We start from the raw sequence: 25,445 nt of genomic DNA on the forward strand, positions 1-25,445 counted from the left end.
GTAGAACCTATACAGAATTGTATACAGTCGTGGGGAGGGAGGGGGGTAGTGGGGGGTAGGTATGGGGGGGATAAAATCTCAATTGTATGGCAGTGATTGTTAAACATTAAAAAATAATTTTAAAAAAATGCAAAAAAAAAAAAAAAAAAAGAAAGTGTTAGGCCAGTCAGTAGGGGCAGATAAATTTAGACTGTACAGAGTAAAGAAAGAAACGGATCATGTAAAAGCCCAGGTCAAAGTTCACATTGGGGCTCCAGATTTGAGTTTTACCTTTAGGGAGAGCTTGTCCAAGATGGGTCAGTTGGAATGGCATTGGTATGGGAGCACCATATTTAATGTCATGGCAAATAACCATGTAACTAAGGCCTCCAAACATTTTTTACAGTTAAATGCATTGATTTTTTTAAAAAAAGTATTTGGTCAGAATTAATTTTGAACCAGCAATATCATTTGCTTTGCCCTAATCATCACTGTCAAGTTTTAAACTTTTTAAAAGTTGGCTTTAAGATCTGGGATAATAAGACTGAAAAGTGAAATACATATACCATTCTAGCCATCTCCTCTACACACATGAATGGAGAAGCCTCTCTGACAATGAGAAGGCCTTGGAGGGCTCTCAGTGAAGACTGCGCTAATGAGATCTGTGATACATCAGATCATCTAAGTATGTTGGACAGTCACAGACACAGGGAACGTGGAACGGAGGGGTCTTTCCTTTCAGACTGAGTTTCATCCTTGTGATGTATCTGTCATCATCAGGAAGTTAGGCCCTCTACAGTTTTTAACATTTGTCCTGTTTCTGTCTTGCTTATCCGTAGTTGTTAGCATGTTGTCTCCCCCATAAAGGGGGGAGTTCCCTGAGGACAGGGATTATCTTTTGTCTTTGTTTGTAACCCCAGTACTTAGCACGGTGCCTGGTGCATAGTAGGTACTGAATAAATGTTTACTGACTTTTAGAGACAGTGTGGTGTGATAGAAGCAATGCCAGTCATGGGGCCAGGAAGACCTGGGTTCAAATCTCCCTCTGGGAGTTTTCAATCTGCATGACTCTGGGCAAGTCATGGGCTCATAGATCAAAAGTTGGAATGAACCTCCAAGTCCAACCCCCCATTTTATAGATGAGGAAACTGAGACTCAGGGAAGTTAAATGACTTGCCTGAGGTCATATAGGCAAACTTTAGAGGCTGGCCCAAAGCCTCAGTGGTGCGATGGGTAGAATAATGGGCCAAGGCCTGCCTCAGACACAGTTTGACCTTTGCAAGTCCCATAACCTCCTCCTCTCTAGAATGTGGGGAGATCATAGCACTGACCTTCCAGGGTTGTTGTGAGGGGACAGTGAGATGTGGTGTAAAGCACTATGCATATGATGTCATCATCATTATTATTCCCAAGTTCTCTTTCCACTGAACCAACCTGTGCCCAAAGTCATTCCTTAGGATTTATTTACGGAGCCTTCCCCTAGGTGAGATACTCATGTAGGGTGGTCCCATGGTAGGAACTACATATATATACAGCTAGACAGCAAAACAGTCATGGACCTTTGGTTAAATGACTCCCCCATTCACATGGGCCTCACTTCAAGAGGACTACAGGTCCTTCTCAGTCCTTCTGTAGATCTGTGGAGAATCCCTTCTGTTTGAAAAGCACCAGAGCAGCCCACGAGACAATGTTCAAGGGCACCTAGACCTAAACACAGTGAGAGAAAATGTGGAGATTGGAAACCAGGATCATTGTATGGGCACTGTTAACAATTGTTCTGATTGAATGCTCAATTAAGGTGAATGACCCACCAACCTGCTAGTTATGTGGTCCAGATGACAAATGACACTGATGAACCACAAAACAGCCCGGACAAAATGAATCTATTCAGCGACATGACCATCCGTAAAGGTAGGAGAAGAGTTAGCATTAGACAAAAGTTGCCATGTTGGTATAGAAAAATATGTATGGTGATGACATAAGATAAACAATTTTGAATGTATAAAATTCAAAAGTTTTTGCACAAACAAGTCTAATGCAGTAAAAATTAGAAGGGAAACAGCTCACCAGGGGAAAAAAAATGTTTGGAACAAATTTCTCTGTCAAGGATTTTATTTTCAAAATACATGAAGGACTGATTCAGATGTATAAGACTTGAGAGCCATGCCCCAATACATGAATGGTCAAAGGATATCAACAGATAGTTTTCAGAGGGAGAAATTCAAGTTATCAACAGCCATATAAAAAAAGATCCAAAACACTATTAGAGAAATGTAAAATGAACGTAACTTTAATGAACTTCCACCTCATACCTGTCAGAATAACAAACAGTGGCAAAATAGGGAAATGGCAGACATTAGAGGGGCTGTGGGAAAACAGAGACATTGCTGGTCCCAGGGGTGGGAACCTGTGGTTTTGAGGCCACAGTAGCCTTCTAGGTCCTCAAGTGCAGTCCTTTGACTGAGTCCAGGTTTTATAGAACAAATCATTTTATTAAGGGAGTTTGTTGTGTGAAGTCTGGATTGCACCTGAGGATCTGGAGAGTCACATGGGGCCTCAAGGTTGCAGGTTCCCCACCCCTGGTCCAGTGTTTCTGGAAAGTAATTTGGAGCTATTCCCAGAAAGTTACCAAACTTTGTGTAACCTGTGAGCCAGCTGTTCCACCATAGTGCCTATGTTCTCAAAGAAAGAGAAAAAACATCTTTATTTACAAAAACATTGATAGTAGCTCTTTTTATGGTAGCCCCTAAATGGAAAACATGCAAAGTATCCTCTTATTCAGGTATAGCTAAACAAGTTGTAGTGTCTGAATGCAATGGATTTTTATCGTGCTATATTCAATTATAAAATGGACAATTTCGGAGGAAACCGGAAAGATCTTTGTGAAATGAGCAGTGAGTATAAGTGAACAGAACTGAGAAAGCAGTTTACACAATGATAACATTATAGAGAAAAACAACTTTGAAAGACTTAGAACTCTGATCAATGCAGTGATCAACCATGAGACCAAAAGACTGAAGAGGAAACTCACCAGTTGCCACCTGCCAGGTTGGTGAGGAGCTTCTCTGTACAAAGAGCTATACTTTTCTGGCCATGGCTAGTGGAGGGAATTATTTTGTTGAACTATGCAGCTATATGTTGAGGAACTGATTTTTGTCTGGGGGTGGTTGTGGGTTTTTTTTTTTCAATGAGGAGGAAGTAGGGGGAGGTTCAAATTAACTAATTTTAAAAATTGTTACTTGAGAAATAAAAATAATAAACTTTTCTTTAAAAAAGAAAATATTGTTTGGGAAGCCTGGTTTTGGTGTTTTGCTCCCCTTGCTTATGTAATCAAAACCCCTGCCCAAGGAAATGGTCTCCTATTCATGGGCTCTTCCTTTGTCATTGATGCCACGTTGTCTTCCTTGAGCCTGTCCTTATTCCCAACCATCATCACAATCACTACAAAAAAACAACCTTGCAGAAACATCTGTAAGGAAAGGTAGGAGTGGCAGGAAACAATGGGGTTCACTGATCATCTTCTGTTTTCTTCTACATCTCAGGCATGGATGAAGTTGAAAATGAAATTTCTTTGAAACCTCTGTTTATGAGAAACTTTCTTTAGATTGGGTGTGTGTGTGTGTGAGAGAGAGAGAAAGAGAGAGAGAGAAATTTGGAATCTCTTAGATTGTGGAGAAAGGGCCCATCTTTCTTATCATCACCAGCAACAATTACTGACAACCAGCAGATGGACACAGAGCCCTAGGAGTGGCAGCAACATCCCCCAGACCACCAGACATGCCACCAACCTAGTCCTCATAGCCATAATCTGTGGAGGTGGCTCTGTGGAGAAGTGACCAGCCATCACCACCAACTGACCACCATCTTCCACCTCTGATAGAATGGGAAAGAAGAGGGGAAGACAACCCAGCCTAGCAGAAGCAGCAAGGTGCCCTAAAGGAGAGATGGATAGTATGTACCAGGCAGGTCAGACCACCACCATCTATCCTCAGAACCTGATGGAGACAACCTAGGACCCTGCACACAAAAGCCTTTGGAATAGCAATGCTGCCAGGCTAGTGTCCTCAGCCAGCACATTAAAGAAAAGACATTACCTGTCTGCTTTGTGATTGCTTGTTAGGAACCACACAAGACATTCCCAACCAAAACCTTCCATATGTATTGTCTCACCCATTAGAATGTGACCTCCATGAGGTCAGGGACTGTCTGTTTGTGTCCCCAGCACTTAGTACAGGGCCTTCCATGTAGTAAGCACTTAATAAATGCTTCATTAATTTAACAGGAACGAAGATTTCAGAGTTGCTTCCTGTTCTAAAGAGGCTTAGAGTCTCCATGACTTAGACTTGGACCAATCCTAAAATTTGACTATTTGTAACCTCTACTCATTTGTCCTAGTTCTCCCATCTTGGACCAAGTGAAACAAATCCAATCCATCTTCCATATAACAAACAATCCTTCATATGCTTGAAAAGTGACTCTTCTCTTGGACCCACACATCTCCAGTCTTTTAATGGTACTCATGTGGCACACTCTCAAGGCTCACCACCATCTTCGTTGCTTTCCTCTATATACTCTCCAGATTATCAGTGTTGAGGGTTTTTCCTAGAATGGGGCCCCCAGAGCTTTACACAATATTCTTCATGTAAGCTGAGCAGGGCAGAGTATGGAGATCTTAAAGGTGTAATGACCATTTTTCATGTGTGTTGAGGATGTACACACCTGTTTTTGGGTACAGATTAGGTGGCCTTTGAGATCCTCTCCGGCTCTGATGTTCTGTGACTGTAGATTTTGAGTACAGTGAGACTATCATTGTCCTAGGGCTGAACACTATGCCTCTCTCCATAGAGCCTACCACAGTATCTTAAGTTCTGTTGATATCCACATCAATCAGCATATATTTATTAAGTACCTATTATGTGCTAAGCACCATACTTGGTACTGGGTGTACCAAAACAGAAACAAGCAGACCGTTTTTCAGGGGAACCAGTCTAACTATGACTCCCTCATATTTTACTTATGATGTTGAATTTTTGAACTTCACTGTAATACTTTTTACATTTATTAAGCTGAAGAAGGAAACATGGAGAATTATGATTTGTTAATGTCCATTCAGCCCTGACCATATATTTAAACCAGACTATGAAAGGATGACCTTAAAGAAATGTTGTTTAAAACTATACACATTCTTTTCCCTGTGTCATGTTAATCAAACAACCTTCTAAACTTTAATTTGGTCTCCTAGTAAATCCATGTGCCAGAAATCCAGTGCCCTGCGTGATGCCTTGTCATGTGTTTTCAGGACAAGTATAACCTATTATTGATCATTTATTCTGGTGTGCGAATTAGTCATGTCTGAGTTCAGTTCCCAGAATCAAATACTGGAGCACAATACTCTTTCTACTTTCCTTCTATGTAAGAAAGAAAACAAATCTTTCCAGCATGGTCTTCTAGGGTCTCATCTACTTTCTAAGTATAAAAAGCCACATAAAGAGACTACCTTAATCATTTTAGGCCATTAAAATATTTAGTTTAATTTTACCTGTTAGGTATAAATTGGTTGATTCCACTAATTTTTTTCAGGGAGCAAAAATTTCCCAGTTGAAATTCAATTATATTTGACACTTTTCTGAGAAAGAACTAGCCAGATTTTCCACCTGCTATTTCAGTAATGAATAATACAAAAACTTGGAGTTTTTAGCCATGTCATTTGAACCATTTCAAAAGCACTCCTCCAAAATTGTCCTGGCTGGTTGCATTATCCCATATGAACTATGTCTCTGTCACATCATCATCTTTGAAATGAGCTCATATATAAGATAGAAATTTTTGGATTATGGTTTTTGTTTTTAAAAGGAAGGTTTCTTTTACACAAATGTGTTTGATATAGTCTGGTGCTGTCTTAGTTCTGAGCCTCAGATACAAATTTAGTCTTCAATTTCTCTGACAGACATTATATTAAAATCTCATTATTTCCCAGCAAAGAGAACCTTTTATGCCCTGGGATTATAAAGATAATGTACATAGACATCAATAATTAAGGACAGACTCTTCAACCTGTTATTAAATGCAAAGGCTAAGTAAGAGTGATTACCTCTTCGTAGATAAGCTTTATATCCATGTATCATTTTTATCAAATGAGAAATGATTCCAAACAATGCAATCCATAGAGTCAGATTATGATTCTCTAACACTGGATCAGTTTAGGTTGTTTTAATGTTATTGTGGTTTAGCAGAGATGCAGCTGGACTTGCAGTCAAGAGATCTGACCCTGGACAAGTCAGACAACCTACCTCTCTGACACAGTTTTTCCATCAATAAAAGGAAGTGATAATACTTAACCTGCTTATTTCCCATTGTTGTGTTGAAATCATTTTATAAACTTTAATGCATTTTATAAGTGGGTTAATATTATATTTGGGTCAAACACTTTTGTAGACACATACTACATTTCAGAATCTAGCAGCAGACACTTCAAATTCTTTATTAGATGTCACTGTTATACAAGGTGTCCTCAAAGTAAGATGAAGACTTTGGGGACACTCTGTATGTCTTTTAAACTAATTTTTTTTCAATGAACAAAAATCTATTTTCTCTGTCTTTTAAATCTCTTCTCGCCCTCCAAAAAACACCCCCAAACCCTTGCAAAAAATGTAAAGTAGAACAAAACTAATTTCCCCATTGACCATGTCTAAAAATACGTCCCTCTTCATCTGAGGTTCATCAGTTGTCTTGACGGGAGGTGGGTAGTATGCTTCATCGCTGATCGTTTGGAATCATGACTAGTCACGATATTGACTAGAGTCTTCCAAAGTTGCTTCTCTTTACAATGTTACTGTAATTGTATAAATTGTTCTCCTGGTTCTGTCTACCTTATTCTTCATCATGTGATACAAAATTTAACCAAATTTCTCTGAAAATTGTCACTTTCACCGTTTTTTTACAGCACAATAATATTCTATCACATTTATATAATCTCACTTGTTCAGCATTCTCTAATTTATGGATACCCACAGTTCTTTGCCACTTTGAAGAGAGCTGCTATAAATATTGTTATAGATACAGGTCCTTTCTCCTCTTTCTTTGAGTTTTGTAGATGTAGATCTAATAGAGATACATTGGTGATTTTGGTGGAATAGTTCTAGATTGCTTTCTTGAACGACTGAACTAGTTTACAATTCTACCAACAGTACATTAATGTGCTTATTTTCCTGTAGTCCCTCCCAACATCTCTCATTTTACTGTTTTGTAACTTTGTCCCTATTTTATTAATATAGGCTTCATTAAATCGTGTAAATACATTACTTTTATTCCCTTACTAATAAAATTTAGTAGTTACACATCTGTAGTTTTAAATATAGCAGCTTGAAAGTAGATATGTATACCGAATTTAACATGCAGATTTTGAAATCCCACATTACTCTCATTACCAATAGCCATATGGAAAACACCTTTATTTATCCCCATTCCTTTCATATTATGATCTTTTAGGTTGTGAGAATGTACCTTTTATAAAGAGAAACAAGAGATGTCACTGTGGAAAATTTTCCCACATTCAGTAATATCTGTTTTGCTACCAAAGTGCACAGAATATTTTACTAGGTACTATCAAAAAACAGAAGAAACCTCTGTCCTCAAAAAGCTCATGATCTGGCTGAAAAAAAGTTAACATTTGCAGAACATCATATTAACAAATGGAAATCAATATAATACAAACAAAACACTAACTATTATGTTTTCTTTCATTCTCCCAGCCCACAGAAACATTCAGCCCCCACTGCATTACCACAGTTATCTAACTATTTAAGCAATAAAGTCTTTTACATTTCCCACATCATCTTTGGTCATTTGAAAAAGTCACTCATTATCCTGTTTGAAAAAGAGACGTTTCTAGTTTTTCAAGCCAAGAAAGCTGGAAAGAAACGCTATATTGAGTTTATCATACATGAGTCAGCGGATGGAGCATTGCTGGGAGACCTCAGAGCTTCCTCATCATTAGCTGGCATGTGAGCTCTTGTATAACAAATACTTTTGAAAGCAGGTTTTCAGTAAAAATCTTTTAGTAAATATTTTTATCAGGCAACTACTTAAGTTTGATGAGAATTCCTGGTCAATAGGGCAACTCAAAGAGTTGACTCATGAAAATATTTGGAAAAAAATCGATAATTCTAATTCCATCAATAAAAGGAAGTATTACTTAACCTGCTTATTTCCCATTGTATAGAAATCATTTTATAAACTTTAAAGCATTTCTTAAGTGGGTTAAAATTTGGAAGTGGTAGTGCAAGGCTGATGCTTCATGTCTCCTTGGTTATAAGGGCAGAGATAGGAGACAATTGGACAGCTCTTTTATTTCCATTCCACAATGCAGAAGACTGATGATAGAATGGAGGAGCAATAATGACTCAGCCAGAATCACATAATAATTAAGTGATAAAGCCTAGGGCAGAATTTGCTCCTCTTAGACCTAGTCTCACACTCATATACCAGTGACAATACCAATACATAATAGCACCCATCTCCCAGGGTGGTTGTAAGCATCAAACGAGATAATATTTGTAAAGTTCTTAGCACAGTGCCAGGCACACAGTAGGTGCTATATAAACATTAGCTATTATTATGATGATTACAGTGATTAATGCATAACACTGTAAACCAAGAGATTTGTAGTTTGGAGTTTTTGAGGGGAGGGGGAATTATCATTTATTTATTAAGGGACTTATAGAAAGATACCATGTCTGCCTTCTTTTGTTATTGGGGATGGTAACAAGTGTTTGAGTAGGATTGTAGTGTACAAAGTTAGATGAAAGGCCTTCCTCTAAAAATATATATGAGTGAGTTTAGTTGCACTTTTCCCTAATGTGAAAACCAGGGGTAATATAATAACACTCATCTCAAACTCAGGTATCTAGCAATCTGCCCTGCTTACAACATAACTTGGATCCAGGAAGCCATTGTCCAGTACTATTGAGCAGTCAAAAAGAGGCCACAAAGACCAGATGCTGAAGTCATGGTCACTTTATTCACAAGTGAGCTTCTCAGACCCTCACTTGGTCAACTTACTACAATTTTACATATAGTTCCAATAAATCTTAAATTTTCCAAATCTGTAACAGATAGTTAGAAAGAAAAACTCAAGCCAAGTATGTTGACTACAGAAAAAGTTGTCATCTAAAACAATGGAGGATATAGAAAAAAGAAAAACTATAAAAAGTAGACATCAGAACTAAAGGAAAAGTAGCCCTACTATACTGTGGAGGAGTCCTCTATATGACATTGAGCCCTGAGGACAGCACAGCATGATGCTTGACATTACTAAAGATTTTGTTGAATCACCAACGGGTTACATTTATAAAATACATTCTGTTAAAGAAAAAAAAGAACCATGTTACAATTTTAGAAAGATTTCCTTATAGGAAATGGTGAAATTTTTTAAATAAAAATTTTGATACTGAAAGAGGCACCTTGAAAGTTCTGGACAGTTTGGATTTTATTGTATTTTGTTCTCCGGCTGTTACCAAAACTCATATGTTTATTCCACTCCTTACCCTCCAGTGAATAAGAAAATAATCCCATTTCCTAAATTTAAAAAAAAAAAAGATTAAGATATTTACAAATAATTTATTCTTGGATTTTTAATATTTAGTTACAATAAATAATAGTTATATTTTCCCATAGGTTTCATCAGAAAAGTATTCTTCATCTTGACATTTCAGTTGATGATAACGTTGGGAATAATCTGCTTGTTTATTTTCTGGTAAGTATTGTTTCTATATATTAAATTATTAATCTGTTCAGGATTATTATTAATAATGATATGTTTTTATCATTGTTCAATATCATATCCTTCTTCTACCTATTATCACAGATAACACTTCTGAAATTCCTGGTGGAAACTGGCTAATCTCTCCCACATCTTAAGTAATTTTTTTTACTGGGAAACCATTTAAAAGTCCAGTGATTCTATTTAAAAAGCACCTTTCTAACTTAATGCTTTAACATTGCTTTCTTTTCCCTCAAAAACTGTAGTAAATCCTGATTTTCTTTATTCATCAGATTTATCCAACTCATTCTTGTTTTTCAGTTTGGGTCTTTTTCTCCCAGATTATCTCCCTTTGGCCATTCCAAATTCCATAAAAGTATATACATACACACAGCTCATCTCTCAAAGATAGGCTCAATGCTAACAAAATCACATTTACAGAAATCTAAACTTATAGTGCAGATAAATCAGAATGGCATATCAGAAAACTGACTTTGGAGTTAACAGCCCTGGATTCAAAGTCCCCAGCTCTGTGACCTTGGCGAGTCATATAACTTCTCAGGGCTTCCATTTTTTCATCTATAAAATGAGATAATTGAACTAGATGATGCCCTTTCTAGATCAAAATCCAATGATCTGTGAACCAGTCGATGCATCACAGTCACTGATGCTCATGATACTGATTACAGGATACCTTAAAATGATAGTCACCTTTAATATATTTAAAAAGGCATTTGATGAACTAAAATTAAACTGTTAGGGAACACATTCACATTGTAAAGCATAGTTATATAGTTAGACAACTGGGAGACCCAGGGCCAAGTATAGATTCTGGGTAACAGTTTATTCCTGAATATCAGTCAATTGATTTTTCTTCCCCATACAATACCTAGCAAATGATCCAGCAACTATATCAAAATAACTAAATGTGTCCTAAAAAGAAATCCATACCTGGGGAAGATTAATCTGTTAATGTTTTGAAAGATGGATTGAAACAGGAAAAGAGCAGAGACTGGAAGATCTCTTATCAGGCAGTTGATCAATTCCCATTAGAATGTAAGCACCTTGAGATCAAGGACCTTTTTATGCCTGTATTTGTATCTCCAGTGTCTAGCGCGTAAGTGTTGCCTTCCATATGTTCAATAAACAAGCATTTGCTAAGCACCTACATGGACATATATGTATATATGTGTGTATATACATGCACACATATATACCTATATATGCATATGTAATGGTAAAGGTAATGGGGGGAGGTGGGCAGAAAACTCACTACCTGTTGGGAGGATAAGGAAAGGCCTCATGTAAAAGGTGGTACTTAAGCTACGTTTTAAGGAAACCCCAAAGGAATTCTGAAGTTTGAAGTTAGATGTTTGTGCATTTTAGGTAAAGGGAACATCCTGTACAAAAGCTCAGACAGGAAATGGTGGATTGTGTGTGAAGGGATGAAGGGAAGTAATGTGTAATAAGTCTGGAAAGGTAGACTGGAGGCAGGTAATGAGGGGCTTCTGATGCCAAACAGGAATTCGTTTGTATTTGACTCTTGAAGGTGATGGAAATGATGGGAGTTTATTAAGAGGAAGAATGACATGATTAGACCTGGTCTTTAGGGAAATTACTTTGGCAGCTGAGTGGAGGATGGGTTGGAAAGGGCGAAAATGGGGACAGACCAATCAGGAGGATGTTGTGGCAGTCCAGGTGAGAGGTGGAAGGCCTCCACTGGGCTGATTGTTGTGTAAGTCTAATTGGAGAATAGTTGTGAAGGTAAAACAAACAGGCCTTAGCAACTGTGTGGATGAGGGAGGATGAGAAATCAAAGATAAATTCCAGGTTACAAACCTGGGTGCCTGGAAGGACAGTCATGACCACAAAAGAAGTGAGGAAGTTCATAACACAGGTAGGTTTGTGGCAAAGATGGTCCAAGGAACTGTTGATTAGGTACAATAATGCAAAGTTAGGAGAAAACTGCAGTTTGTTATGCTCAGAGCACAGACATCATTGAACAACCACCGAAAAAAAATTAGTGAGCTCAGAGCTTCCTTTGTGCATCCTTTTATGTAGGTTTTGATTTACCTAAGCAGGATGAATACAATGGAATTTCAAAGATCAAATAAGGAAAGATAATGATTTATAAATCAAAGAACAGATGAAAGAAGGGGAAGAAATAGGTAAAAAGGAAACTAGCCAGTTAACGCCAGATATGTAGTTGATAAGCTTGATTTTAAAGTCTCTAGCTAACTATGTGATGTCCTCATCTTAAATAAATGTTGGTAAGAGGGTCAAGACATAAATTCTCTTATGATCTGTGTGTGTGTGTGTGTGTGTGTGTGTGCGTGTGTGCGTGTGTGTGCAGGAGGAGGTGGTAAATTCAGTCTGGGGAACGATGCATTTGAGATGTCTCCAGGACCTCTAATTCTCAATGTCTAATAGGTGGTTTTGGTGATGCCAAATGCAGAATTAAGGGGAAAAGTGAAGGCCAAAATATAGATCTTGGGGTCATCTGCCTCGAGGTGATAATTAAACTGAGTCAATGGTCAATGAAAATGACAAAGAGCAGGGCCTGGGTCTTGGGAGCCATGGTCAGGAGGCTTGTGGTTAATGGTGCAGAAGAGAGGATGGAGGAGGAGCAACTGGGCAGGTAGAAAGAGAGCCGAGAGAGCAGTGTCACTAAAACCCAGAGAGAAGAGAGTGTTTAACAGAAGAGCCAGACCAGCAGTGTCGAATGCTGCAAAGAGGCTGAGAAGAATCAGGAGGGAGAAGACTAGGTAAATACAGGATCCTGTTATGAAACAATTGCAATAGGCTAGCCAGGGGGTGATGAGGACCTGTGCCAAGGGGGGATAGTGAGGGCAGAAAGGAGACACTGTGAGACCTGGGCATTGGATGTGGCTAATGGGAAATTCTTTGGTGAATCCCACTTGGGACTTACTCTTTTTCTCCCATGATACTGATTTGCTTCTTTTTGAGATGGTCTGAAATATTGTTTTTATTGCCTGTCTATACTCTTTAGAATTATAAAGCCTATTTTAAATACCATTATATTTTTGTTTCTGACTAGCATTCCTATAAAAACCTGGGTGCTCCTGAATCCCTGGTTCACTTATATTCTCATGTAAGTATTATCTACTTTAACACAAACTGTTTTTCCAGTAGAACACACACACACACACACACACACACACACAAAACCTCATTTTTGCTGTGGTACTTTTATCATTTAAAATTATTTAATATACTAAGTAATCATCACATTTCACTTGCACTACATATTGTTGATTATCTTGTAATGTGGTTAAGTATTAGATATTAATAACGTAACTTAATGTTGTCTTTTAGCCCAGCACTTTTTGTCCTAATCATTATACTAGCTTGCTTTGAAGATGCCCGTTGTAAAGTGCCAGAGAATTTCTTTTTACTCTTCATTTTTGTAAGTAGAAATCCTTAAGACTTATTATATCTGATCTCTGGGATAAATCTTGTTGTGCTATCAGACTTTCTTATTATTAAAATATATTTTATTTGTTTTGATCAGCCAACATTTGACTTTTCACCCTCTCTCTCCAACCTCCATTCTCCAAGAAAAGCAAAACTCATCACAGATACGTATAGTCAATAAAAATAAATGTCTCCTTTGGCCATGTGCAAACAAATATTTATTTCATTCTTCATTCTAAGTCCTTCACCTCTCTATCAAGAAGGGGAATAGGATGTTTTCTTATCAGTCCTCTGGAATCTTGGTTGATTATTATGCTTATAAGAATTCATTACAATATTGTTCCATTACATTTATATTCTAAAACTTCTTCAGCCATTCCCAGTTGATGGGCATCCCATCAGATTCCCAATCTTTGCCCCGTCAAAAAGAGTATAAATATTTTTGTTCATTCTTAGAGTGCGTTTTACTCAGAACTAATCCCTCCCTTAATCAGATTCCCCCTTTCCTTTTTCTCTTCTATTTCCTTGTTGAGTGAAATGTTTTTTTTTGTGCCTGTGTGTGTGTGTGTGTGTTTTCTTTTGTCTTGTGATCGGTACAGAAGAGAGTGAGGTCACAGTGTCAGTCACTTCTCCTCACTCCCTCCTCCTCATTTGTGGAATACCAGAGTCATTAAAATTACAAGGTAGATATATTTATCAGTTAAGAGAAATTAATTGAGTCTATTTCTGAACTTAAGGAATTCATGTACAAATTAATAAATGTGCTTATAAAATAGCACTTAGCCCCAAACTTTTGGGACCCTCTAATAACACCAAGTAGCTGTTGCACCATTCCCAGTGCTGTCTGAGCTTTGGCAAGTCTTTAGCAAATGACTGGTCAGGCTCAATAAGCAGTATTTTGTGGAGATACAAGCACTTTAGTGAATCGCTTGGTCATTCTGTTAATTGCAAGGAGTTTCTCAGTTTACACAGTGGTTCTCTTTTAAAATTTTATTTGCTAGTTGTTTGGAATTTGGAACATATTTTGTGGGGACCATCCAGGAATATTTGATTTAAGGGGTGGGAGGCTGGTATCTGGGCTACTTGGCCTTAAAAGGCAAGAGACAGGACAGCTCTCGAAACTGAACAACCGAAGTATGTGGGGTTAACTTGTCATTTTAACTCCTTTTTTCTACTGTGTTTCTATTTGTTTTGGGAACTTGGGGCAGACTTTGGCAAGCACCAAAGGAGGCAGAAGCCTAATGGGACATTGTATGTTGTGTGCTGGGAGTGAATATGAGAGTCAGGGCCACCTAGCTGTGGAAGGTCTGCAAGGGCACAAAGGATTAATGGTGGGAGTGGTTAAAGAACTATGCACTTTACTGGGAGATATATGGCACTGAGGAAGACCTAACATTGGGCAGCTTCCCAGACCATCAGAGAGATGTGCAGAACTGGGATCGTAGACCCATGTGCCCAGAGGCACCATGGTGTGATAACGCAGGGACTGTACCTTTGTAACTGAGGGGAGAGTACAGAGGGAATGACCAGGGATGAGCCTGGATTCTTGATTCTAGGCAAAGTTTTGTTAGGTCAGGCTAGCGTAGTTCTGAGTGACAACCCCAGCCTACAAAAGGAGTCAGATAGCTCTGCCAGCAGTTCAGAGAGAGATCCAGACACCTGAGAGTAGTATCTGGGGGTATGGAAGGGAAGAGGAAGAGAGGGAGAAGTTTAAGCTCCCATAGATTCCACATGATTTTTCTGTTCCTTATGTGGAGTGAAATAAAGGGTGGTAAAGGCTGTTCTTTAGCTGACATTGTTGGTTTGAGTTGTTGAATTGGGACTTGGGCCCCTTTTACTTACGTATTTGGTGACCGAAGCATAAAGTATATTCTGACAGTGCCAGGGGAAACTTGGCAGGGGGTAAAATGATCCAAATTATAAGGTTCCTAGGGGGAATTCTGGCTACAAGCACAAACCAAAGAGAGTAATTTAGAAGAAACCTCCTACCCAGCATTAACCCTGGATCATTTAAAACCACTGCTTGAGGTTTGGGGTCACAGTTTGCAGAAAGAATGCCATAAATGTTACTTAGGCTACTGGGTCACTGCACAGAAATCCATTTGACCTATCATGTGCTTGGAATATTGTACATTTGCAGTGACTAATGGCAGAAGTAATACTGTTGAAATATTTTTATTTAAGGAAAATAGAAAAATAATGTTGGATAAGACATTTTGAGTTTTTGAAAAGGAAAAGCAGGTTTAACAAGAGGAGAATGAGTTTCTAAAAGGGATTTCTAGGAACCTTCAGAAACTTCAGAGATTGGTCTCACTGCCTTTCACATGAAAACGGAAAACATTTCTGTTTCTCAGTAGAGGGGTATTCAATTCAGTTCAACCCCACAGTCGTTCATTCAGCTTCTGCTATTGACAAGACTCTGTGTGAGGTCTGAATACCAGGGCAAAATTGAAGTTGTCCCTGACCTTAAGGACTTTAGCGTCTACTTTGGGTATGTGTGGGTGTATATATTAGTGGAGCATATATATGTAGTACATACATATGTATATCATGTCTGGCGAGCTTCAGATGGTGTCTCCATTTGGAGAATACAGGTAGGTTGCTCTTGGAGAGGCTAGAGCAGGTGTGGGCCTCCTTATTGATCAGCTCGTCTGACACTAATAGGCTCAGGTGTCCCCTGTCAATTGAAAAAATTCACAAAATTCCACTTGACTCTGCCATACCCACAAGCTCTGTAAGAGCAGCTTGGCAAAGGCTTATTACCTTGCATTAAAGAGAGTTGGAGAGGAGGATAACACGGGAGAAGGAGACTGCCTTGGGGGTGAGTAATAAAAGACAGGAGAAGGGTGGGATATGTTTAGGGCTGAGAAAAATTGGAGGTAAGCAAGAGCAGCTGTATGATGAAATACTTGAATTTGCCACTGGGAGGCACTGTGGGTCCAAAGCAGCTTTGGTGATTGTCAGGATCATGCTGGGTGCTAAGTGTTTGTTGGGGAGTGGGGACATGGGGGTGGAGAAAAGAGGATGCTGAGGGAGGAGGCAGAACGGGGCTGGAGTGGAAAAGGGGGTAGGGGAGAAATGGTATTGAGAAGGGCTCTGTGCAAGAAGTCCAGCAGGGGAGTATGCTTGTATGGGATCTTCCAAAGTTGGATGTTTGAAATTCCCCTGGTGTACCTTTATAAAGTCAAAAACAAAACCCAGGAACCCTAGCACAATCCATGAATTTTCTGATTAATGTTGGACATCAGCCAATTACCGGAAGGCTACGTATGCCAGCAAACAGATAAAACCTCCTTCATTGAACAAAGAATGACGTTCTGATTCTTAGCTTTGTCAGCTGATCTGTCTCCAAACAAACATAGTGTGCAACCTTTATAAACTGGGAGTTTCTATCCCAACCCCCACTGGCTCTGACAAGTCACATTCCCCAGAGGAAGGCTAGTGGATATCTCACCTGTTAGAACCTGATTCATGGCTGGCAGGATCCCCTAGCTCATTCCCAGGTGCTGCTCTGGTGGTCAGCTTGGCCATGGACTCGCATCTCTGGACCTTTTGAGATCTAACAAGATTGTGCAGCCTAGTCTTTTCCATCTCCAACACTCCAGCTCATAGAGAAAAGGAAAGGATAGAGACTGGAGCAGAAGAAAGGCCATGGGATCCTGCCTTCATGTAGTGTGGTTGGGGAATGGAGGCCCTTGGTGCTAGCCTTCTTCTGGAGAGGACAGCAATCCTGCATTCAAGCAGAAACTGAGTTATCCCTCTGGGAATCTTTTCTGTGCACACCCACTTCTGGCTCAGCATCCAATCAAAAAGGCACTGAACAAGTGAACTGGAAATAGTAGAGAGCCTGGCCCCTTCATTTGGTGGGATCAGGTGCTTCCAGAAGTAGCCTCACCAAACATGTTTGCTACTGGGACTTGTTGGCCAGGCCCCACCTAGGTGCAGCTTTCAGTGTGGCTATTGGTGATCAAGTAAGAATTTTTCCGGAAAGAGTGAAAGTGAGGGGTAAATGCAGAAGAAGATAAAATAATCAGCTTGTGGGGGGAGGAGCCAAGATGGCAGAGTAGAAAGACACACATATGCTAGTTCCAAAACCCACAGCCCATAAAATATCTGTAAAGAAGAACTCCCAACAAATTCTGGAGCAGCAGAAGCCACAGAACAACAGAGCAGAGGAGATTTCTGTTCCAGAGAGACCTGAAAACCTGACACAAAAGGTCTGTCGTGCACCAGACCCAAAGTGGAGCCCAGCCCTGCCTTGGCCGCGTAGCACCGAGAGGAGCAGATCTGAGCTGGCTTCAGGGACAGAATCTCCAGCGGCCGTGCGGGTCCCTTCACCCACAGGTGACAAGGGTCAGTGAGAAGGTCTCTTTGGCTGGTCGAGAGGGGAGTGGGGTGTCCCCATAACTCAGGCCCCCTCGGGAGGCAGCAGCGGGGGGCCATGGTGGACAGAGGCTCCCCAAGCAGGCAGGAGCCCGGATCTGTTGTTGAAGGTCTCCACATAAACCCCCTGAGGGAACTGAGCCCCCTCTGGTGGCCCTGCCCCCACCCGAGCACCTGAACTTAATCTCACACTGAATAGCAGCCCTGCCCCCACCGAAAGCCCTGAGGCTGGGAAGCAGCATTTGAATCTCACACCCCAAGTGCTGGCTGGGTGGATCTGGAGGTGAGGTGAGGGTGAAAAGGAAGCTCAGAAGTCAAGTCACTGGCTGGGAAAATGCCCAGAGAAGGGAAAAAAAATAAGACTATAGAAGGTTACTTTCTTGGTGAACAGATAATTCCTCCCTTCCTTTCAGAGGAGGAAGATCAATGCTTACCATCAGGGAAAGACACAGAAGTCAAGGCTTCTGTATCCCACACATCCAAAATAAATATACCATGGGCTCAGGCCATGGAAGAGCTCAAAAAGGATTTTGAAAATCAAGTTAGAGAGGTGGAGGAAAAACTGGGAAGAGAAATGAAAGAGATGAAAGAAAAGCATGAAAAGCAGGTCAACACCTTGCTAAAGGAGACCCAAAAACATGCTGAAGAAAATAACACCTTGAAAAATAGGCTAACTCAATTGGCAAAAGAGGTTCAAAAAGCCAGTGAGGAGAAGAATGCTTTAAAAAGAGGTTCAAAAGCTCACTGAAGAAAATAGTTCTTTCAAAATTAGAATGGAACAGATGGAGGCTAATGACTTTATGAGAAACCAAGAAATCACAAAACAAAACCAAAAGAATGAAAAAATGGAAGATAATGTGAAATATCTCATTGGAAAAACAACTGACCTGGAAAATAGATCCAGGAGAAACAATTTAAAAATTATGGGACTGCCTGAAAGCCATGATCAAAAAAAGAGCCTAGACATCATCTTTCATGAAATTATCAAGGAAAACTGCCCTGAGATTCTAGAACCAGAGGGCAAAATAAGTATTCAAGGAATCCACAGATCACTGCCTGAAAGAGATCCAAAAAGAGAAACTCCTAGGAACATTGTGGCCAAATTCCAGAGTTCCCTAGTCAAGGAGAAAATATTGCAAGCAGCTAGAAAGAAACAATTCAAGTATTGTGGAAATACAAACAGGATAACACAAGATCTAGCGGCTTCTACATTAAGGGATTGAAGGGCGTGGAATATGATATTCTAGAAGTCAAAGGAACTAGGACCAAAACCAAGAATCACCTACCCAGCAAAACTGAGTATAATACTTCAGGGGAAAAAATGGTCTTTCAATGAAATTGGGGACTTTCAAGCATTCTTGATGAAAAGACCAGAGCTGAAAAGAAAATTTGACTTTCAAACACAAGAATGAAGAGAAGCATGAAAAGGTAAACAGCAAAGAGAAGTCATAAGGGACTTATGAAAGTTGAACTGTTTACATTCCTACATGGAAAGACAATATTTGTAACTCTTGAAACTTTTCAGTATCTGGGTAGTGGGCGGAATTACACGCACACACACACAGAGACAGAGAGCACAGAGTGAATTGAATAGGATGGGATCATATCTTAAAAAAATGAAATTAAGCAGTGAGAGAGAAATATATTGGGAGGAGAAAGGGAGAAATGGAATGGGGCAAATTATCTCTCATAAAAGGGGCAAGCAAAAGACTTTTTAGTGGAGGGAAAAAGAGGGGAGGTGAGAGAAAAACGTGAAGTTTACTCTCATCACATTTCTCTAAAGAAAGGAATAAAATGCACACTCATTTTGGTACGAAAACCTATCTTACAATACAGGAAAGTGGGGGAGAAGGGGATAAGCAGGGTGGCGGGGAGGATGGAAGGGAGGGCAATGGGAGGAAGGAGCAATTTGAAGTCAACACTCTTGGGGAGGTTCAGGATCAAAAGAGAGAATAGAAGCAATGGGGGGCAGGATAGGATGGAGGGAAATATAGTTAGTCTTACACAACATTATTATGGAAGTCATTTGCAAAACTACACAGATATGGCCTATATTGAATTGCTTGCCTTCCAAAGGGAATGGGTGGGGAGGGAGGGATGAAGAGAAGTTGGAACTCAAAGTTTTAGGAACAACTGTCGAGTACTGTTCTTGCTACTAGGAAATAAGAAATACAGGTAAAGGGGTATAGAAAGTTATCTGGCCCTACAGGACAAAAGAGAAGATGGGGACAAGGGAAGGGAGGGATGATAGAAGAGAGGGCAGATTGGTGATAGGGTCAATTAGAATGCTCGGTGTTTTCGGGTGGGGGGAGGGGACAAAAGGGGAGAAAATTTGGAACCCAAAATTTTGTGAAAATTAATGTTAAAAGTTAAATAAATTAATTAAAAAAATAATCAGCTTGTGACTGTAGTAAAAAAAAAAATATCATGTGAGACTAAAAATTACAATTGGTTTTAAAGCTTTAGGGTTTCATGCCTCTCTAGTAGATTACTTACACAGACATACCTCAAAGCTACTGGTTCTGTACTATATTTTTTACTTTGTGCAGATGGACTTGTGACTCCAGATTGGCATAGAAAATGTTCTTTAGGAGAGGGGGGCTTAAAAAGACTTTGGAACCTGCAGACACATCGGAGCAGCTGATTTCTCCACATGTCCCTGATTTCTAGCTTGTCCTCCCTAGAGACTTTGGAGAGAGACTTCTCTTGAGTAAGGTTAGGGCCTGTCTTTTGGTTGAGTTGAGACCTTATTTCCCTCCTATTTAAAGAACTCATTCATTCTTACGTATTTTTTTTTTTGTTGGTATTTTCTAATCTGTAGAATTACCATTTCTGTTGTTGCTTTGTTTGGATAGATGGCTTTACTCACTACTTGTTATTTCATTTGTTCATTCAATTTCTTCAGTTTTATTTTATTTTCAGTTTGGAAGTCTCTTCTCCCTCCTTCACCCACTGAGAAGGCAAAAATACAAATAATAATACAAATAGTACAAAACCTATTATAAATGTGTACAGTCATGGAAAACAAATAATTTTGTTAACCATGTCCAAAAAAAAGGAGAGAAACAAGGAAAAGAAACTAGGCTATCAGCTCTCTCTCTAAAGGTGGATAGCCTGTTTCATCATGAGTCCTTTGGGATTGTGGTGGGTCATTATGTTATTTACTAAGTCTTTCAGAGTGGATTATTTTTTACAAATTTGCTATTACATAAATTGTTCTCTAGATTCTGCTCACTTCACTTTGCTTCTGCTCGTGCATGTCTTCCACAGGTTTTTCTGAAACCATCCCCTTTACCATTTCAATAGTATTGAATAATACAAAAGTGTTATTATAGTATTATGAATAATAGGATTATTATTAATAGTGTAGCACCATACTATTCTGTCACATTCATATCCCAGAATTCCGCCATTTCCCAGTTGATAGGAATCCCCTCAGCTTCTAGTTCTTTGCTGCCACAAAAAGAGCTGCAATAATTTTTTTTTTTTTAACATATGAGTCCTTTTCCTCTTTAATTTCTTTGAGGTATAGAGCTAGGTCAAAGGGGATAAGCACGGTTTAATAGCAGTTTTCCAGAATGTCAGAACTAGCTTACAACTCCACCCACCTCTCCAGCATGTCATTTTCCTTTTTTGTCATCTTTGCCAATGTGATTAGTGTGAGGTACCACAGGGTTGTTTCATTTGTATTTCTCTAGGGGCAGCTAAGTGGCCTAGTGGATAGGGTGCTAGCCTGGGGTCAGGAAGACTGAAGTTCAAATCTCATCTCAGGTACTTGCTAGCTTTCTGACACAGGGCAAGTCACTTAACCCTTGTTAAGTTTCTCATCTGTAGAACAGGGATAAAAATAACACCTACATCCCAAGGTTGTTGTGGGGATCAAATAAGATAATAATTATAAAGTGCTTGTACTGTGCTATGTAAATACTTTTAAGATTAGACCTTTTTTTTGTGGCTATTGATACCTTGGATTTTCTCCTCTGAAAACTACCTATCCATTTCCTTTGACCATTTATTAATTGGGGAATAGCTTTTTTCTTGTAAATTTGACTCAGTTCCCTATATAACTTAGAAATCAAAAAAATTTGCTGCAATTTTTCCTCCAGTTTCCTGTTTTTCCTTCTTATTTTAGCTTCAGTGGTTTTATTTGTGCAAGAACTTTTTAATTTTAAGTAATCAAATCGTTCATTTTACCTCCTATGAACCTCCCTTTCTCTTATTTGGTCATGAATTCTTCCCCTATCTGTAGATGTGAGAGATATTTTCTTCTGTGTTGCTTATGGTCACTCTTCATGTCTAAATCATGTACCAATTCTGAGCTTATGTTGGTCTCCTTATTCTTTGTGATTGTCTTTTATATAACCAGCATTTGGTGCATAGAAGTTCAGCCAACAAAAATAAGCTAGTGGCTAGCAACAAGGAAAGAAACTTTTCTTCTGAACTAGACTTCTCCCTTTACACCAGCCATATTTGAAGGGTTAGAAAGATCCAAATCCAAGGAGAAGGAGCAATTGTCTAGTCACCAACCTTCTCCTAGTCCCTCAAGCTGAAAATTGTACTCCCCTTTAAAGAGGAATGAGTCATAGTCCAGAAATTATCAATCCCTGACCCCACACAAGTCACATGTCTATAAACTTAGACAATCCATGAGGGCATATGGATCTAGCCAGAGTATTTGCATACATCTTGCTTTAGGAAAATTTAAAAAAGAAAGTGTCAGCCACACACCAATATGGCACCATTCTAACCAGGTTTATCAGGAGCCTGATGAACTTGATACCATCACGGGTGTTCAGTGGTACTGGCCACCCCCTTCCCCCAGGTTCTGTGCATCAGAGGCTCTCTCCAAAGTGGAGTCTTTCACTCATCTGCTGCCATCAGATTTTCTTCTGGGGATATTTGGAGATAAAAGAATATCAATTTGTTATGGCTTCCAAACTTGTGGGCCAACCATTGACACAACTTCAAAGGTAGCATCTCAGAGCCACAGCAAATTGTCTGCCAGGATCTGAGATTCCATGTAAACTTGAGAGATTAACCCTTGGAGCCATTTGTCTGTGTTCACACAGTTGTCATCTTCACATAGGTACCCCCACCCCACGTGCACACATACACACATGCATACACACACACACACACGCAAGTGTCTGATATATGAAGATGTACGAGAAGCTGATATCCTGCACGCCGGAGGCTATTGCTTCCTCTGGTACAGCCACAGGATAATGATTTCAGCAACTGCCATGGGGCTGCACCCTGTTGGCCCCTTTCCTTGCTGCAGGCATTTCCTGGTTCTTATAAGACACTTGGTAGCAGCTCCTGAGGAGGCTGGCCAGCCGTTGATGTCTATATCAAGGCTGCCCTTGGGAAGAGAGTGGACTTCTACTGGAGATGAGACTCCTGGTCTTACCTATACCTCTAGCAAGAAGAGAGAGACAACCAGGAGTGTCCATTTGAGGGATGTGGGAAGAAAGGGCCATGGATCTAAAGAGGTAGACACAAGATGTTCTGAAACAGACTGTTCTGCTCCTTACCCCTTTATCCCTAGTCTCACTAGAAATGGCACAATGGGTGAGCTCCAACCTGAGGGAAGAGGGGGAGATGGGAAATGAAGGAGGAGTAGGTCCAAATAGGTGTTTGGGTTGACTTCCTGCTTCCTGCCCCTCAATATTTTAAATTTCAAGGATGGAATAAAGAGAAGGAGGAAAGCCTTTTGTCAAGTTATAATATCCTTGATTTTTTTTAAAGGGAGGGGGAAACAAATCAGGAGAATTAACGCTTTGCCAATGTCTGGCAGCACAGGCAATATTCCGCACCCATAGTCCTCCACGTCTAAAATGAATGGAGAGACATATGTGTTTTCTCAGCTTCTCTCGGAGCCAGGCTTGGTCATTATAATCACAGAGTTCAGTTTTTGTCTCCTTGTCTTTCCTTTTTGCAGTGTGGTTGTCTGTTTATTGTTTTCCTGATTGTGATCTGTGAATCAAAATGAATTATTTCAAATAATTGTGAGTGCATGCTAAGAGAGAGATGCCAGCCGCAAAGCTCCCATCCAATTCCTGGGGCCATTTCACTGCCTTCTTCCTGCAGTGTATTTTGAGCGTCCCCCCACCCCACCCCTGCAGACCTGCGCCCCTCAGTAGTCTGACTTGACCGTTTCTTCTGACTTTCCTTATAGACGCTTGTGGAAGGTATGCTGCTGGGATCCATATCCGTGTAAGTCACAAGCTTGGCCTGTTTTCTCTGGTCATGTCTTTGCTTTCTTAGTGCTTCTAGTGCTTCTGCTGATACATGTGAACAGTGACCGTCCTTCTTTGGTTTTAGTTTCTATCACGCCGAAGAATTGATGTGGGCAGTAGGCGGAACATCCCTGGTGACCTGGGGCCTCATCTTGTTAGCGCAACAGACAAAAGTACGTGTGATTTCATGTCTGTTGGTTATAAGGACTGTCCAGAAACACCCTGGGCTTTAATGGGAGTTCCATGAGGACAGGCTGGCTTCTTCTGTCTTTTCTTTGTACCCTTAGAACTTAGTAGAATGGCTGAGACGTAGTAAGTGCTTAATAAATGCTTGTTGACTGATTAATTATCAAGATGCAAGAGCAGGAAGATTGTTAGGAATGAATGTGCTTCCTTAGGGACTTTTCGACCCTTTTTAAAAATACTATTGTTGGAGTTTTTTTCCCTTTTCCCAAGATTGCTTAAAAGCAATATTTAGGGGAGATTTTTTCCCTTGACATAGTGGCAGGTAGGATTAGATCCCATGTCTAGATCTGTTCAAGCCTGGATTGAGTAGGGTTCCAAGATGTTGTCCATCTGTTGCACCTGGGGGCCCCACCAAGAGACTCCTGAGTCTGTGTTGGCGCAGTTCTCTAGGAGTCAAGATACTAGTAGTCCTCACTCAGCAGCTCACTCTTTTAGGCCCATATATCCTCAGTTAGTCCCTCTAGCAACATGTACCCTGCCCAGGAGGAGTAAGGCCACTTTCTAAGTGTCTGACAATAGACATGAGGAAGGCCATTCTGTGAACAGGCTCTGACACAGATCCCTTCCATGATGGGAATGGGGGAGAAGGAGTGTTAGGAGGGCACTGAAGACAACATTATTATTCGCTGCACTTCACTAAAAAGTAGGTTCAGGTTTAGGATGTTTGCAAATTTGCCAATTCAATCCATAGCATTTTCAAAAAAGTTATTGTGTCTTACATGTATATGCAGAAAATTTGCCCATTTGCACGAAGGCAAGTCAGAGGCCTGGCCCAAGAGTAGGATCTAGTGGCAGTAGTCATGGCAGGGTATTCTTCACATCAATATTTTGAAAAAAAGGACTGTTGGGGCTGTCGCCATGAGAGGATTTCCAGTTGAGTTCAGAAAATAAATAACACAAAGACTGTGGCTGTCAGAGCTTTGCTCTGGTGGTCTGAAGCTGTTTCTTGTTGAAGTCCTCTCTGCTTTATTCTGATCGGGTCAAGTCTGAGTTATCAGCACTAATGGCCCTAAATGATTCTTGTCTGGCCATTTTTTTAGAACAACATGCTCATCTGCAAAGGGCAGATTTCGGACAGCATGCCATAGAGGAAAGAACACTTTCCCTGTCCACAAAGTGGAGCCGACAGTCTTTTCACTTCCCGTGTCACAGGGTCACTGTGAAGACTGAATGAGAGCATGGAAGTGATCTTCTTGTTGCTTGTTTGGTGACCTGTGAGATGCCCTCACAATGCCCGCCACCAGGCAGGAACTCCAGGAGGCCACTGGAGCTGATTAAATAGAAGGGGCACATGGCAGACTGCTTTGAAAACTGGATGGGGGCTAGACTGGAGTGGGGAGAGACTAACCATCAGTTCCTCTAAGTACTGTGTGTTTTGCATAGTCTCTAACTGAGTTTTTATT

The 25,445-nt window shown here is 40.1% G+C and overlaps 1 protein-coding gene across 3 annotated transcripts in view; it reads left to right on the forward strand.

Annotated features, from left to right (window-relative positions):
- Positions 1-25,445, forward strand: part of LOC140532715 (protein lifeguard 1-like) — a 51,310-nt gene that overhangs the window by 10,983 nt on the left and 14,882 nt on the right. For 2 of the 3 annotated variants that reach the window (XM_072651512.1, XM_072651510.1), the window contains exons 1-3: positions 21,337-23,049; positions 23,736-23,773; positions 23,882-23,969. In XM_072651512.1, coding sequence (XP_072507613.1) covers positions 22,675-23,049; positions 23,736-23,773; positions 23,882-23,969 — 501 coding nt within the window. In that variant the 5' untranslated portion in view covers positions 21,337-22,674. Of the gene's footprint in view, positions 1-1,777; positions 1,891-9,654; positions 9,734-12,797; positions 12,852-13,075; positions 13,167-21,336; positions 23,050-23,735; positions 23,774-23,881; positions 23,970-25,445 lie in introns of those variants that run through there. The other variant, XM_072651511.1, reaches the window with a different exon arrangement.

The sequence above is a fragment of the Notamacropus eugenii genome, chromosome 3, assembly GCF_028372415.1.
Source record: "Notamacropus eugenii isolate mMacEug1 chromosome 3, mMacEug1.pri_v2, whole genome shotgun sequence".
NCBI classification, from domain to species: Eukaryota; Metazoa; Chordata; class Mammalia; order Diprotodontia; family Macropodidae; genus Notamacropus; species Notamacropus eugenii.